The sequence below is a fragment of the Gadus chalcogrammus genome, chromosome 11 (genome assembly GCF_026213295.1).
Source record: "Gadus chalcogrammus isolate NIFS_2021 chromosome 11, NIFS_Gcha_1.0, whole genome shotgun sequence".
Taxonomy (NCBI): Eukaryota; Metazoa; Chordata; class Actinopteri; order Gadiformes; family Gadidae; genus Gadus; species Gadus chalcogrammus.
The window spans coordinates 20,402,100-20,418,834 of record NC_079422.1 but is presented as its reverse complement, the minus strand read 5'-3'; the positions used below and the strand labels follow the sequence as shown (position 1 = coordinate 20,418,834).

The following is a 16,735-nucleotide window of genomic DNA, read 5'->3' as shown; positions in this document are numbered from 1 at the left end:
CCAATTCAGGCGATCAACCGATATTGGTGCTGAATGTATCTTGTAAGGAAAAGATGTGGTCAATGTCTCCATCGTGTGGCAGAACACCTATTGCCGGGCAGCTATTAAAACAAAGCAATAAAACAATTAGAGATAAGTGTATTTATTTGTTTTAATATTCTTAGTTATTTTTCTCAACTTTGCAGGTAGACAATAGACTTCCCAGGATCAGTTTATTCCAAGAAAAAAATTAATTCAATATAATTACAATCAAAAATCAAAAAAGTAGCTAATTGTTGAACTGTGCATCTTGCAGGTGAATTTAGCTTCTAAACATGAAGGCGTCAGTGTCTCTTTCTACTTAGAAACAGATGCGCAGAGAGAAAGACCAGGAAGGTGAAACTGCCATCAGGACTTTTTGATGATCGATATCATTTTGTTTTGTAATTTACAGCAAGTAAGCAAATTCGTTTCGACCAACACACATTTTTTTATATTTCCATTCGTGTTGACTTGGGACTTAAATTTAGCATTTTTGTACACCTCGCCTCAAAAACTCAATCATCTGTTATCGATTATCATCGCTGTATCATCTATCAACAATCTTCAAACAGTGAGTAACCCACACAATATAAATGCATTGGGTTAGCAATGTTTTGTGTATCTTCCCGGAATGGCTAAGTTGAATTGGGGAACAAGCCAAAACAGCACTCCCTACTTCATTGGTTTTCAGGTTAAAAATAAAGAAGAAACATAAAAATAAAGTAAACATTTGACACATGAAATGAAATGGTTCGTTGAACATTATATCTCTACGTGGCTGTTATTAACCTAAACTGCACTCTGAATCTACCTCTTGTATGAAAAGTGCTATATTAATAAAGTTGCCTTGCCTTACATTGCCTTAACAATTGTAAACATACTTAATGACTAATTTTAAATTACTTAAAATCTGACGGACGTGGTACATAGCAAACACGCATGAGAACTGACATGGAGGTAAAGTGTACAAATAAATTGTATGGTTGAAACTAAATCAAAGAGAATGAAAAGAATGATAGTGAAAAATGTACCAAGGTCACCCTAGGATCTATACTGCTTGCGTCCCCACAAATATACGTAGATATTGATCGTAGAAGTTATCTAACCCGATTCCCCACTATTTAGTTTCTTTGAAATAAATTGTTGTACTAACATTGACATAGAAATAAAAACTAACACTACAAACTCTATATCCTTTATAAAGAAGTATCTTCGCACTTGCGAAGATATTTAGATGCGGCATCGGTCGGGTCTTTCTACATTTCTACAGTTTGGAAGACGTTTTTCTGACCCCGCCCACAAGACCGTGGGTTGTTACAGGTCCGCCCCCAGGCGATGAATTTCATCCAGGACAAAGTCCATGTCCTTGGTGCTGACCCAGGGGCTGATGATGATCATCCTGAAGAAGTTGGCATTGATTCCATGGGACTGGTAGCCCACCATCATGCTGCCCGTCTTCATCATGCGCTCCTTGATCTTTGGCGCCACCTTGAGGGAAAGCAGACAGAGAACATTCATCAGAATGCATCATGGGAATTATTTGTTGCTGATACTCAAGAGTTGTTAAAATGTTTAAGTAATGCTGAAACAATGTAAATATACCATAACCGCATGCTGATCAAAACTTTGTATATTATTTTGTCACGTCTCTCGCATTAGAAACGGTATGGCCATTTCAAACACAAAAATGTCTCCCCGTAAGGAAAAATAATCACACTATTTATAACCCCACAATAACCCGAAACATTCTAATGATCCTGTAATTGCGATGGGATGTCTCAACGTACAAGTCAGATACATATGATGAAGATCATTAGCTTCTCGATCTGCAGTCCTGCTAGCATGACTTAGACTTGACACAGCTTTAGCTGCAATCCAATACGAATGATCAGCTCAAATATCTCCCCTTCGTTGCCAAGTAGTTGCTAGTGTAAGAGTGTGTGTGTGTGTGTGTGTGTGTGTGTGTGTGTGTGTGTGTGTGTGTGTGTGTGTGTGTGTGTGTGTGTGTGTGTGTGTGTGTGTGTGTGTGTGTGTGTGTGTGTGTGTGTGTGTGTGTGTGTACTTGCATGTGTCTAAAATAAATGTAATTAAATCCCAACACGACAACATTTTGGTAATGTAATACTCACAGCTTCAACCTTTTGCCAGAACTCAGGGCTATCTGGAATTTTCCTCATACTTGGTGGGATATACCAAAAGCAAACATTTGTATATTCTGGCTGAAAGAGACAAAATTGCAACTCATTAACAGATTGTAATGTGAAAGTGTTGAATGAATGAATAAGAATGACATATTTACCTCCATCAAGAGACGAAAGCCATCCCTCTTTTTGATACCCTCTGTGAGATATCTGGTAGAAAGTTGAAACAAAGAATATATAAAAACAAGGATTCACTTCTCTCCATCCTAATTTGTGAAAATACAAAAAAAGTATCCTAGATTTCACAGCTGACAACCGAAGGAGGGAATGGACCTTAATGATAGGCTATGTGTCACTGATATGGTTAGGCAAATGCTTAAATTGTACATTCTAAAATAAATCTAGTCTAGTAAGTATTCAACATTAGACAAGAGAACAGGAAATGTATTTGTCATAGGTTGGACTGAAGGGTTGGATTAACAAGGCATTCCAAAGCTATGCATTGTCATGGTAAGTGACCTATTCCATTGACCCGTCGACATTTCTCCTAGTTCGAACAAAGGTCGTGTGGGGCCACTTCTGGGTTGTCTGGGGGCACGAATTACAGCAATACTGCCATGACCCAGAAACACTGCACCCAGAGCCCTGAATAGAACTGAACTGTCTAACACGCTTCTGTATTAGTGCCAAGCAAAGTTCAAAATAGCAACCATTCTCCACCCCAGCCGAGTGAGAGTAAAAGCCTCTGCCTGAGTCATTCCTCGAGTCTACACAACTTAAAGGGAAACCAAACCATATAATGACATATTTGGCAGGAACAGGGACGTAGTTACATGGTAGTGCTGTTGATGGGACCTTGTCCGAACCTCAACTCACATGCCACAACTTTTAATAACATAGGACTAGTGTGCATAACTGGCATTCAAAAAACAGTTTTATGGTGTAAATATGGTATGACAAGCATATAGATGCAGGGCCAGATTTTTGCCCCAAAAAACAAACAGATTGAACCTTTCTTTGTCCTGGTAGAGAACAAATTGCAATGCACAAATGAGAAATTGGCACCTTGAGAATCGGTACTGGCCTGACCTGAATCAAGGAAACTAACAGCTGTGCTACCTCTACCAGAATGGTTACACTCATTTCCTATCATGACAGTATGATGAGTAATGTATTGATTGTTACTGAATATACCTATTTGACACTTTGGCTAATCTTTGGCCAAAATTCAGATTGTAATTTGAAAATGTTGAATAAGAACGACAGTTTGGCTCTGAAGAAAACCAGCTGGTTAATATGTTGTCGTGTTTAGGGAGGGTGGCTGCGGGCCCTGAAGCACAGCTCTCCATGTTTTAGACTTAAAGGGGTGATATTATGCTAAATCTGCCTTTTCCTGTGTTTTAGAGACATCACAAGTGAGCGTGTCCACCCAGATGTATGATGGAAAGATATGCAACATGTGCTACAGTCCACTGGTTAGGCTGGTAGACGGATCTATCCACCATACACTTGTCACTGAAAACAGGAAAAGGCCAACGGCTTTAAAATTGCCAATCCAACTCCGACCTGGTGGCACAATATCACCCCTTTAAAACGGTCACAGAGACATTTGCCACCTCTCGTCATTTCTCTCACCCGGCCGTCACCCAGAGTTGCCCAACAGACAGGCTCCGACTACATCAACCCCTCATTAGTGATGGAGATCACATGTCATTATAATAGTAAAGGCACACCCTGGAATCTACAGAGACTGTAGTCAGCAGCGGTTGTCCAGTTGGCAAAGGGGGGAAGGTGAACAAGAGCTCATTTGGTTCCGTCGTAATAGCCTACTCACATTTCGTAGTGTAAGGACAGCCAGTGCCTCTCCAACTGATAGAAGGTGTTGTTTGCAACAATCCTCCATTTGTTTATGTCAAAACAAGGTCAAACCAAATGGCCGGTCCCAGGCCGTCTAGCTCATAGCCAGAGCGATATACCTTATTAAGGGAGACATTGCATCTGTTGTTTTTTGATTCATGTTTTCTTTTGTATAATACTAACCCCCAAACCTTTGGTTCGGCGAGAAGAGTTATCGATCAGCAGTAGTCGTCCATTTGGCTAAGGGGGGGAGGTGAACCAGGGGGTCTAGGGCTCATTTGGTTCTGTGGTACTAACCTGGCCATCTCCAGGGCATGGTCCACCCTGCGCTCCAGCTCTCTGGTCCCCAGGGCCTTCCACATCAGCCAGAAGCGGAAGGCGTCTGCTTTGCGGCCGCACTGGATGCTCTTGTCACCGGTGTCACAGCTGATGTCGTAGAACTTGTCCTTCTGGAATAGATAGGAGGCGCAGGCAGAGTGGCAGCGTTGCAGAAGGCCCTGGAGGAAGACAAAAGAGACGAGATGAATGATGACGGGGCTGCAAGATGAGACTGAGTACGAGTGTCAGTATGAGTCCTCCTGAGTATTATGAAGTTTGTCTTCCAACTTCCAACTCTATCTTCAAAAGTATAGATCCGGAGTTCATTCTAACCTCAAACAAGTGATTAACAGATAATTGTATTCCGAATGAGGCGTATACATGATCATTTTCTGTTCCGCATAGAAATCTATGCGGAACAGATGTGTCCATGTAAACGCGGCTACTTTGTCAAAATGTGTAACAGTCGAGCATTCCAAGAATGATAAAGCAAAGGTTATTAACCCTTCATGTCGACCTGTTAACATATGAAGGGCATTTCATCAACAGAATCACACACACATCTGAGTGTACAGTAAACACAGTTTGTGTCCGGACCGGTTTATGTTGGTACCAATGGGCCAAAATAAAGAAGGTTTTGGGACACCCAAGGTTTCTAGCCTGGTTCTGACCAGGGAGTTGAACGGCCATTTTCTAAAGTTACTAAAGGACAGGGTAGTCTTAGCTTTGTGCTTTAACATCCGTTCCCAGGCGTACCATCTCATGAGGGAGAACTCACAGAGGCAGATGTTTTGATTTGGCGGCTAGTGAGAGGATGAGGGACCTACGAGGGAAGGATGTCCTCAGAAATCAGCAATGCAAGGCGACCGCCAGCTCGTCGGGATCAAACAGGATGAGGTGTCACAGGCCAATCCGCTCTACCTCTTGAGCCAAATGCCGCCCGTAGAAAACCGAGCCCATCAACGAGTCCACACTTCCAGGGGGATTCTCCCCTACGAATATTGGAATCGTGTTCCGCCTCTTACCGTTTTATCCCGGACCAGGAACGCACTGCACTGCTGGCCCGCCATCAGCATCTTGTGGGGGTTCCACGCCACAGAGTGAGCCCTGCAGTGGAGCCACCCCCGAGGGGGAAACAAGAACGGTTAACAGGGAACAGCTTGTGTTTACTAAACATGACTAGAAGGAAGATGGAGGCACTCACTATTACACTGAGTGTACATGACAACAGACGTAGAACGTCAGAGTCGATTGGAGTTCGGGGAACTGATATGGAAAGCTGTGATGATGATACCAGTTTAATTACCCGCAATTAACCTGAATGTACCTCAGACGATTAATCAATCATTAATAAAAGTGGTCTTATCTTGTTAATATTAGTCTGTTTTTTTTTGGCAGCCATTACAATTTCTAATACTTAACAATAGGTAACAAGTACAATAAATCACAGTAATACACATTAGTACAAAGTATTAGCATAGGGTTTAGGGTTAGTGTTAATCCTCACCCTAACCCCCCCCTAATTGTAGAATGTATAAATTAAAATTTGGCACTTGTCTTTCCGGCCATGGATCCACTTTGCCGAATGTTATGCTGAATCTAAAAGAGTGTGTTCTCCTAGCCTCACCTTTGGACGCCCTTCAGCAGGTGTTTGTGTTTGTTGGACAGCAGGGCTGCCCCTCCCCAGCAGGCCTGAGGGACGAGACAGACAAACAGAGAGATGGATGTTACGGAGATGAAAACGTAAAGTCAATGTGGAACTATTAGCCGTCGCAAAGCACACCATTATAATTTTATAACATTTACGTTCACATTTAGGGCATTTAGCTTGCACTTTTATCCAAAGCGACTTACAATGAGAACATTGGTCAGAAGAAAGAGAAACAACAATATATCGCTGTCGGTATGGTAGAAAAGTGCCAAGCACTTACAATTGGTTATCCCATTCCCAATATACAACAAAGATAGCAAGGATAAGACGTTACACAATGCAAAGTTATCTTTTAAGCACTTAAACCCCATTGGAATGCAGGACAACCCAACTCTAGCTCTGAAAGACAATTGAGTCTTTCAATTGTCTTCGATGTTCGAATGGAGAGCGAACTCACATCCACATGCAGCCACAGGTTGTGCTCTTCACAGACGTCTGCTAGCTCCTCTAATGGGTCGAAGGATCCCAATACCGTTGTTCCAGATGTCGCACTGACCATGAAGGGTACCGCTCCCTGAAACACCCCCGCCAAGCACGTACACACACACACACACACACACACACACACACACACACACACACACACACACACACACACACGCACACGCACACAGTTCAAGTATTAAACCACACACACACATTTCAAGCTTTACACCACACCCGTAGGTTACAGAAATGACCTTGAGTACACGATGGAAACAAGGAACAAGGGAAACAAAAAAGGGTTTCTGTGTAGCGTTAGGCTGGCGGCGGGCAGCTTGAATCCCCGTTTGAGTTGGAGAAGAGTTTCTACATGTAGGCTATCGAGAGCATCGTGTCTGTACAGCCGGTTCAGTGCCTCACCGGGACACCCCACGAGTCCATTAGAGAGGTCTGCCCTTAGGAGGGGGTAAAGCCAGAGAATGGCGTGCGATTGCCCAACCGCGGTAGAGAAGGAGGTGGCTTCTCCTTATGCCAGCCATGACGGCCAAAGCGACTCTCATTCAGGTGACATCAGGTCATGTCCTCTGAGACCCCGGCCAGCTCCGCCCACACTGTACAGAATTGATACTGATGGGCAGATTTCTTCATCCCTTGGCAATGCATTCCATTTATATTTATTTACTGCTCTAATGCTTTCATCGGCACCTTCTGGGAATCAAGCATCACATTGCTATAACTGATATCCTTCTTGTTGTCTGTTAACGTGCATATTGCCACACATTTGAAACGACATGGCTACAGTATGCGTGCTCCTAATTCAATCCAGTATCACTAGTAAGGGTATCATCTCATCTTTAACCGTTGAGCATGTTGTGACAGTGTGAACTTGACCTCCAACTCTAGTGCTTACCTCACTTATGGCCGTACGGATCTGCTTCTCCAGCTCCTTTGGAATCATTTTCCCGCTTGGGAAATAAACAAACGTATGAATCAATGAATGAACGCATGGGACAAACATGGTATTATTATATTATTTTTCTTGTTAGCAGAGTGGTCAGGACGACTAGCTGTTGCAGAACAAACAGAGTGAAGGACTAGGAGAAGGCAGGATCTTGTATTCGGTGATCCTGCCGTATTCTGTGTGAAAATCAGCAAACCTTTGGTCAGCTGGCACCACATAAACGTTCTTCGTGCCGATTCCAAGGAAGGCTGCTGCCTTGGCAACCGAATAATGACACTGAAAAGACAAAACAACATTTACTTAGAATCCATTTTCTATTGTCGATGCTAATGCAAGTGGTCAACCTCACATTTCATACATGTTCACAATGCATTTCTTTGTACTTGAAGGACAATTCCGGTGTAAAATGGATTTGGGATATGTTTGGTATGATAACGACTTGGAACATTCGTTTTGGATCACCCGTCGACGGCATCTTGTTTTTGAGACTCGATAGGTAGATTGACGAACACAGAGATTGTGACATCCGTCAGCAACACCCAAGCTCTGTGTTCGCCGATCTACTTAATCGAGTCTTAACAACAAGATGGTGTTAGCGGGTGAACTACTGATGGTTTTGTGTGTATAAAATGTGCTTTTTAGTAAACAATCTGTGCACTTACAAAGTTATCAATGCCTCGAGACCAAACAAAGACCAAATCTGTAGGAACTATTAATAGAAACAGGACATTGCAATACACCTACTTCCTCGGATGTAAACAGAACGAGGCGTGGACAGGCCGAGAGGCCCTGCTCTTTGACCTCGGGGAAGCGTTGGAACCTGGCAAGGTTCATGGCGTACATATTGGACATGGATCCACCTACAGTCGAAAAATAAAACATTTTCAACTAGGTTTGGCTAGCTAGCTCCTCATCGGGTCAGGGTCCCCCTGCTATGATCGAGATTATTTAAGTTCAATCATTTCATATTGTGCAATGCTTTGTTGAAGATACAACCTCTCTCATGGTATGAGTGCACTCATGACCGACGTTTGGGATGGTCATTTATACGATAGGGACATGTATACCTGGGTTGAAGATGCCATCGCCTCCCTCTACCCAGCCTATCATCTCCATCATCTTTTCCAGCACAACCTTCTCTATCAAACAATGGACTGGTGCCATCTCATAGGTGTACCTAACATAAACGTATTGGTAATACTTTACAATAGGAAACAAGTACAATATTCACAGTAATACTCATTAGTACAAAGGATTAGTATAGGGTTTAGGGTGTTAATCCTCACCCTAACCCCCCCTAATTGTAGAATGTATAAATAAATACCTTAGACAACATGAACCCCATTATTGAATGACCATTCAGACCATTAGATGACTATTAATGAATGCTTACTACTGTATTAAGAATGGTAAATCAATGCACACAAGGGAAAAGTTACTAACAAAAAACAGTACACAACTTTACTACAAACAATATTACTACACACAATAAAAATCTGGTTGGTGGCTGAGATTAAATTCAGCCAGCATACAATATCTATCGTATCGATACAATTTATAATTATATCTAACATCCCAGAGAATGCTGTCAGCTACGTGATTAAATACGTTTCTGGCTGAATGCTTTTGGTGTAGTGCAAGCCGTGGGTGACTCACAGACTGGGTTGGGTTGCGTCGGTGACAAAGGATCCCACCATGGCATAGTGGTCCAGCCCCACATACAGCTGGTTAAAGAAATGAGGATGGTCTGCACACACACAAAGCATCTGTTAGAACATTTTCACAATTTACAACCAATTTTGCCAGCAGAGCCGATTGCAAATCAGCTTATTTCTTTCACTCGGTCTAAAAATATCTTTCAATGGTGGCCATCTCTGTATTCATGACAGTGTCATGTGTAAATTATTCACAGCTGTTTGACTCCATTGACTCACTGTGGGAGGAAACTAAAGCGGATAAGAATCCCTAAGCACATGCGGAGAACAGGTCCAACAGTTAGTTAGCAATCAGCACCATTACTGGGGGGTACAAATATAATTTGTCCTCTTTCAAATCGGTATCAAAATATCTTTCAACGATGGCCATCTCTGTAATGCATCAATTCCTCCACACCTTTCTCGATTGAGCCTAATTAACTAGATTAGATACAAGCAGCAAATGAGGAGAACACAGCTGGCCTAAACATCTCGCTGTTTATCCTTCCAGAGCCATCCATTTCGACCCATTTGTGAGGCGGGTTGTGGCGGGGGTCCTTACTGGTCTTGACGCTGTAGTGGATGGCGTCCCGACAGTGTTGCAGGGTCTGGGCCGGCGCCTGGCCCGCCTCACCCAGCTCCAGGTCTAACAGCTTCGTCAGGTCCTCCGGGGAACGCCACTCACACACCTAGTATGGACAGGCCATTTACGTTATTTTTCAATTTTGGATCTGGTTTTTGGTTTAATCGTGAGTAACTTAATGAGTTTGTTATTTTTAAGTAGCCTACACCTGGTTTACTTGTGTATGAGGAGTATAATTTTATGTTTACTAATGCCCTTTATACTTTCATTTGTTGATTTCGTTAATGGTTAATTGTTCACCGGTAGATACACTGAATTCCCCTTTAAAGGGCGATCTTCAAACTACGTTTAATGTGATCAAGAGGGAGGAACGTAGAATGTTGGTGTATTCTAGTGCCTCTCAGTGTTCACATTCCCAGTTCCCAGTGCCTCTCAAACTGATACGAGGTGATACATCCAACATTCCTCCATTTGTTTATGTTCCTACAAGGACGAACCAAATGGCCAGTCCCAGGTCGTCTGGGTCATAGCCAGAGCCATATAACTTATCAAGAGTGCCACTGCGTCTGTTCTTTTGTGAGTCACGTTTTCTTAGGATAATACCCCTGAATCTTTAATTTGGGGAGAAAAGGGATTAACAGCCAAGGAGCACTTCTGGAGAATGTTCCTCACCCACCTATACTATAGATTATTCAACCTAAAGCTGTACCTCACTGTATTACATCCTGTAATAAACCATCTATTCGACCATCTGATCCAACCTGTCAAGCTGCCTTGATTTCCCCTTCAAAAATAACTACACAACAAAAATACACAACACAGTCATTGCGAACAGCTTAGAAACACGCTGAAATCTAACATAGGAAGATCAGGAGAATCAAATTTTGTGAAGAACTTGTGGGACCGTCCATATATTGAAGTTTGTCCTTCATAAAAATGATTATCAGTCTCACCTTGGTTGGGCAGTTGATTCAGGAGTTGATTTTAAACATTTGGGTCTTATGTTGAACAAAAGATTGCCCACTTTGCTCTAGTCAAATCCAGTTGGAGGTAAAACCGAAACATGTTCTGCTGTGAGAAAACCCTTCCATGCAAATGTTTGAATATCTTTAATCTGCGTTACGTAAATCATTTTGAGTTGAATTCTGCCCCCCCCCCCCCCCCCCCCCCCAAGTGCTTATTGGTCTCATTCTTTTTTTCTTTCAGTGGCCTCGATGATGGACTGAAGAGAAGAACAGGATGGGAACTCGTAAGATTGGGAGAGTTTCGCAGGGCTTTGTTCTTGGGGTCTACACCCGTTCAGCGACAACACTTCTCCACAAAAAACTGTAAAACGCATAAATAACGCCATTTGCTCACCTTTCCACTGACATGGCCGGCCTTCCTCACCACTTCATCCATGATGAGGGTCATGGCTTGCTGGACAAAGCTGTCTGTTTCAGGAAGATCTTCTTTTGAACCATTCAATTGAACCGTCTCCACGTGGCTCCAGCCATTACCCTCAGTGCTTGCTGGCATGTTTGTCTTCTCTTTTAGACCTTGACGAGGGGATAAGTGTCATGTATTTATAATGGCATTTATGAGAGACAGTACCTTATACCCATTGTGAATTGGACTACTGTAAAATAAACAGAAAAGAATACTGAACAACTGTATTTTCGTGATTTACCCAGAGCATAACTGATTCTAACAGCGCATTTAACTCACTAAATGCTCTTTATACTTGCCTACAACCCATTTTAATGAGCCTAACAAGGGGCTAACTAAAGGCCTATTATCAGTTTGGGTAGACTGCTGGAGGCCAAGGGAAGGCAGTTTAAGTTATTAACCAGTATGATGGGTAGCATTCCGGACCAGAACTAAACACTCGTTTCCAACAATCCGGCACCATCACATGACTAGCTCCTTTATAACACAGGTAAAGAACATCACAATCACGTGCAGTGTTATTCTGAGTTTGTTGACGGTCAGTTGGGGAGAAGGAAGTGGGAAAACGCGCCATCTCTCCCCAACATGCGTTCGAGCTACCGAGTGGGAAAAGGATTGGATGCTTAGGGAAACGACTACATGTGGCTGTCATTGTAAGAACCCTTCAATAAGAACAAGTGCTATTAGTAGTTACAATGCTAGATGCTGTATCGGTATAGTATAAGCCGATACTCAAGTTCAGGAATCAGAATCGTATTGGGAAGGAAAATAGAGATTAATGTATTACACTATTATTTTACAATTATTATTAACTACTTCCAATATAGCATACTATTTTATACCATATTATACTTCTAGCTGGTAAGTTAGTGAGAGTTACGTTTAGATTAAAGATGGTTCCATTAAAGCAGTAGGTTAGTGTGGATTACGTTTAGGTTAAGGGTGTTAAGTTAAGCTGTTTGGTTAGAGAGGGTTATGTCAAGGTAAAGGCTTGCAAAGGATAAGGTACGGTAGAATGGCAGACCTGGTCAACAAGAATGATGATGTTTCTGGAGTTGAGATGTCCGAGGAGTGCGTGGGAATTCACACTGCGACTTAATGTCTTTATCAGCAGATTTTCACAAAACAACCTCGAGAGGACAGATAAGCTCCACAGATGAGCTGTGGGAGCCTTTCTTCCCAGAATGCATTGCAGCTGTTTGTGAGCCATCACGTCATAGCATGATAATAGGACACAAAAGAGAGTATGAAAAGGAATCGCCTCTTCTGGTTGCACAGGCATGGAAAGGAAGGTCCAAAAAGGATGTTTTTATATTTAAAATAACGTAACATAGCTGGGACTATTGAGGTCCTCGATGAGACACGGTTCTTATTTTGCATTCCGGAGATATGTACAAGGGTGTGTGAGTGTATGTATACAACCACTTTCATACGTGTGGATGTGCATGTATCTGCGTATGTATGCATTCCTACCTGTGTGCATGCATACCTGTTTGTGTGTGTGTGTGTGTGTGTGTGTGTGTGTGTGTGTGTGTGTGTGTGTGTGTGTGTGTGTGTGTGTGTGTGTGTGTGTGTGTGTGTGTGTGTGTGTGTGTGTGTGTGTGTGTGTGTGCGTGCGTGCGTGCGTGTGTGTGTGTGTGTGTGTGTTTGTGTGTGTGTTTGTTTGTTTGTGTGAAAAAAATGAGTATTTGATTATTGTCACACTAGTAACTGATGGTAAGTCATTAAATTGTTGGCATCTTCTATTCAGGAAAGGAGTGGGAGAGAGAGAGAGAGAGAGAGAGAGAGAGAGAGAGAGAGAGAGAGAGAGAGAGAGAGAGAGAGAGAGAGAGAGAGAGAGAGAGAGAGAGAGAGAGAGAGAGGGAGAGAGAGGGAGAGGGAGAGACGGAGAGGGAGAGGGAGAGGGAGAGGGAGAAAGAGAGAGAGAGAGAGAGAGAGAGAGAGAGAGAGAGAGAGAGAGAGAGAGAGAGAGAGAGAGAGAGAGAGAGAGAGAGAGAGAGAGAGAGGAAGAGGGAGAAAGAAAGAGTGAGATGAAGCCACTATGGAGAGGAGACACGGTGTCTGCAACTGCAGGTTGCAGAAAGCTCTCAATTGCTTACAATTAATTATTAAGCCCTCGGTACTTCTGCCGTTAACCCTGCTCCCCCCCTCCACCCTCACCTGTCACACGAGTTGCATTTCTGACTCCCTGACATTCTGTTATGAGCCTGCCTCCTCTTTCCCAGACTTGAGGCTCATGCCGGTTGGAACCTGGCTTCCCCGCCGTATAGTGTGTGTGTGTGTGTGTGTGTGTGTGTGTGTATCGTGTGTGTGTGTGTGTGTGTGTGTGTGTGTGTGTGTGTGTGTGTGTGTGTGTGTGTGTGTGTGTGTGTGTGTGTGTGTGTGTGTGTGTGTGTGTGTGTGTGTGTGTGTGTGTGTGTGTGTGTGTGTGTGGAAATGCCTTGCATGACACAGTAAGAGGCGGAAATTACTCAGATTAGGAAGTAGCTGAAACAAAGATTGGTGACAGTTGAACTGGCCGAGGTATAATCTCAGATATGGAAACCAGAGCATTTATCTCCAGCATGCAAATGAGGGATACTAATAAGTCGTATCACAAGGTTCGTGATTAAAGTCGTATCACAAGGTTGTTCTATATGCATTGCAATCGTCGATAAGATAAACATTTGTCCTACAATGACTAAAGGAAAGGAAAGAAAAAAAAAAAGGTCAATCTCTTTTGTAAGAAAATAAATAACTCCTTGTAACTCACAACAGATTGTTAGGGCTCTAATTCCACTTCTAGTGTGTGTGTGTGTGTGTGTGTGTGTGTGTGTGTGTGTGTGTGTGTGTGTGTGTGTGTGTGTGTGTGTGTGTGTGTGTGTGTGTGTGTGTGTGTGTGTGTGTGAGAGCGTATGCGCGCTAAGCCACGGCTTGTCATTACACTACACTTCATGAACTGTATCTGAAAATGTACTACGCGTATGCAAGAAAAATACATTTTAATATTTCAACCAACTAACTAACTAATTAACTTTAAATAAACGAATACCAAAATACATTTAATTGATTTCTAGAGTTTGGTACTCTCGTAATCTTTAATTCATCAAGCAATGCTTAATGATAGAAGTATTCTACATCTACTCAATACTAATCGATAGATCAGTAGATCCAAACCGCCTTGCATTCTTGCCATGGAAGAATGGTTCTAGGATTTGAAGACATTCATTGCTTCCACTGGATAATCAAATAACAACAAAAAAGTCCCAATGACCACATTCACCCTACAAAATAAAATAGCCATGTGCTGGAGACAAAAAAGCGATATTTTCTAGGATTCTACAGCAGAATATATGAACGCCTACCAGTCATGCATCTGTCCATCGTTAGTGGCGCTGCAGCTTTAGTTAGTTGTTAGTCGGTTTGAAAGCACAAGTCCGGGCTCTGCACAGCTTAAACAACAGCGGAGTTCCTATTATATACCGCACTGTGCACATACGCATCGCGTGACGGAGGTCCAACAAACCTGACTTGACTTGTAGATCCGGTCTTTAATATGTTCGACTTGCGAAAGTAGTATCTAAAAAAACGATATGCAAATAGGCCTACGTTCTTTCTTATGTTAAACTATGACCTTCCAACACGAGTGCACCACACACATTAACTACATCCTTGAAAGGTCTTGCAATTTATTCCCTCGAAAGACTACAAAGTAGACAATGTGTTGGGTCTAGAAGACTGAGTTAGGGCGCTCTCCAGGGGCAAGAAGTGCCACTGCAGCACAAAATTCAGAAGTTATAGACTGTTAACGACACAGCGTAACCCCCTCGTTAACATTAGTTATTTAAGTGATCACACTTACGTAATAATAACACTGTATTGTCACAACCCTTCCCCAACCCCATGATGCACCTAGGTTTTCCCTGTGTGTTTATAAAGTGTGCATTTTCTTGATTACTGATTCTATTTAGGTTGATTGTGTGTGCCTCAGAATCCGGTTGCTTGCCTTTCAGGGGGTGGTATCCCCGTTTGCACCCACCTGGTACATTGGACAATAGTAAAGCATAATACAATCGGTAGGCTATAACCTTTCTAGAACCCTGAACAATATCGATGATATTCGGTATAGTAGAATACGTTTAGTGCCTATATGCCTGGACCACGAGCCCCTTCTGATTATTTCACATTCATGGGAACACTAAAGATTTTTTATGTTGTACGGAGAATATGGGTCTGGATGAACATTAAACTAAATTGTGCTGGTCACAACAAGCATTCTGGCCATATCAATTTGCTGAAAGCACATTTTTTTTATAAGAAGTCATGCTATGATGTTGCAGCAGTCATGCCATTTAGGTAATTTTGTTTTTACCATTACAAAACAAGTATAGCTTAAGGGACTGGATTATCACACATTGGGCTTTAAGATTCTTTGTTTTATTCTCTTTTATTCTGTTTCCCTGGACAAAAAGATGTGCTATGAATGCATGTGTCTTATTGTTTGACTGCAAAAGTCAACCAACATGCGATAGTAAATTGCCTTGACAGCCAGCCAAAGACTGTGAGCATTTTTAAATGTTATTTCTTTCAGCCTGACACTAATATATTCGTTGCCACCATCATTTACTGAACTGTTTCATCCATACAATGTAAAAACCCAGCATCTGACAAGATATTCATTCTTTCTTCTGGCTTTTTCAGTAATATGGGAGGAGAATGAGCTGAAAGTAGTTATTACTGTGTTTTTTTGTTGCATTAGTGTGAAAGTCGATCAACACGTCAACTGTCCCTCAAGAAAGGAACCAATAAATTATTATTCTATGATTGCAGAAAGGACTATTTGACTATTTTATATTGTAAAAGTAAGATTAGGCATAGGCAAAAGGGCAGCAAGAATTAAGGCTTGCAAATATACTTTGTACAAAGACCGATAAGGCTGTGCAAACTCCTTAACATAAAAGTATCTCTGATGTGGTCGGATATGAGCTCTGCAGTAAAACATGAAACTGCTGAATACAAATTTCTTATGGTTTATCTATTTTATATCACTTGCAAACCAATAAGTGATGAATAGTTTATGTACAACACATTTCCCCCTTTCTCCTAAGTTTTGGCTTCGATAGATAGGCCTACACGTTAGTAGCCTATTGAATGTGACAGCGATACATGATTATCCTGAATGGAAGCTGGTTGTGGCAATATGATGCAAACTGCCATTTGTGTGATGGGCTGTGTCTGTCTGTCTGTCTGTCTGTCTGTCTGTCTGTCTGTCTGTCTGTCTGTCTGTCTGTCTGTCTGTCTGTCTGTCTGTCTGTCTGTCTGTCTGTCTGTCTGTCTGTCTGTCTGTCTGTCTGTCTGTCTGCGTGCGTGCGTGTGTGTGTGTGCAGGGCAGGCCCATATTCCTCCTTGTATAACACCCTGTACTTTAATGGGTTAAGACTTGAAGAATGATCAATGTTTTCCTTTGGTTTTACTTTTCCAGATTTAACACCGATCTAGCAGCCTAGTTCTAAAGCAAAAACTATTATTATTATTGAAACATCTCTGGTTCATATGCATAGCTGTGATGAATCGTTGCATTTAGAAAGTAGATCAAAACCATAGTGTAGTCATAAAGCC

General features: G+C 42.2%; 1 protein-coding gene across 3 annotated transcripts; it reads right to left on the bottom strand.

Moving 5' to 3' along the window:
* Nucleotides 1–92: 92 nt before the first annotated feature.
* On the bottom strand, nucleotides 93–14,850 carry LOC130391733 (acidic amino acid decarboxylase GADL1-like). 3 transcript variants are annotated; one of them, XM_056601985.1, is made up of 15 exons: nucleotides 14,482–14,632; nucleotides 11,069–11,247; nucleotides 9,689–9,815; nucleotides 9,089–9,179; nucleotides 8,500–8,609; nucleotides 8,177–8,292; nucleotides 7,629–7,708; nucleotides 7,382–7,436; nucleotides 6,446–6,562; nucleotides 5,965–6,029; nucleotides 5,363–5,444; nucleotides 4,317–4,516; nucleotides 2,321–2,372; nucleotides 2,151–2,240; nucleotides 93–1,509 (listed from the first exon to the last, which is right to left on the bottom strand). In XM_056601985.1, the coding sequence occupies exons 1-15, from the start codon at nucleotides 14,498–14,500 to the stop codon at nucleotides 1,336–1,338; spliced, it is 1,557 nt and encodes a 518-aa protein (XP_056457960.1). In that variant the 5' UTR covers nucleotides 14,501–14,632; the 3' UTR covers nucleotides 93–1,335. The 3 variants fall into 3 exon arrangements, with proteins under 3 accessions (XP_056457960.1, XP_056457962.1, XP_056457961.1); XM_056601987.1 differs by lacking the exon at nucleotides 14,482–14,632 and adding an exon at nucleotides 12,162–12,543; XM_056601986.1 differs by lacking the exon at nucleotides 14,482–14,632 and adding an exon at nucleotides 14,643–14,850 and having other exon boundaries at nucleotides 94–1,509.
* Nucleotides 14,851–16,735: the final 1,885 nt, after the last annotated feature.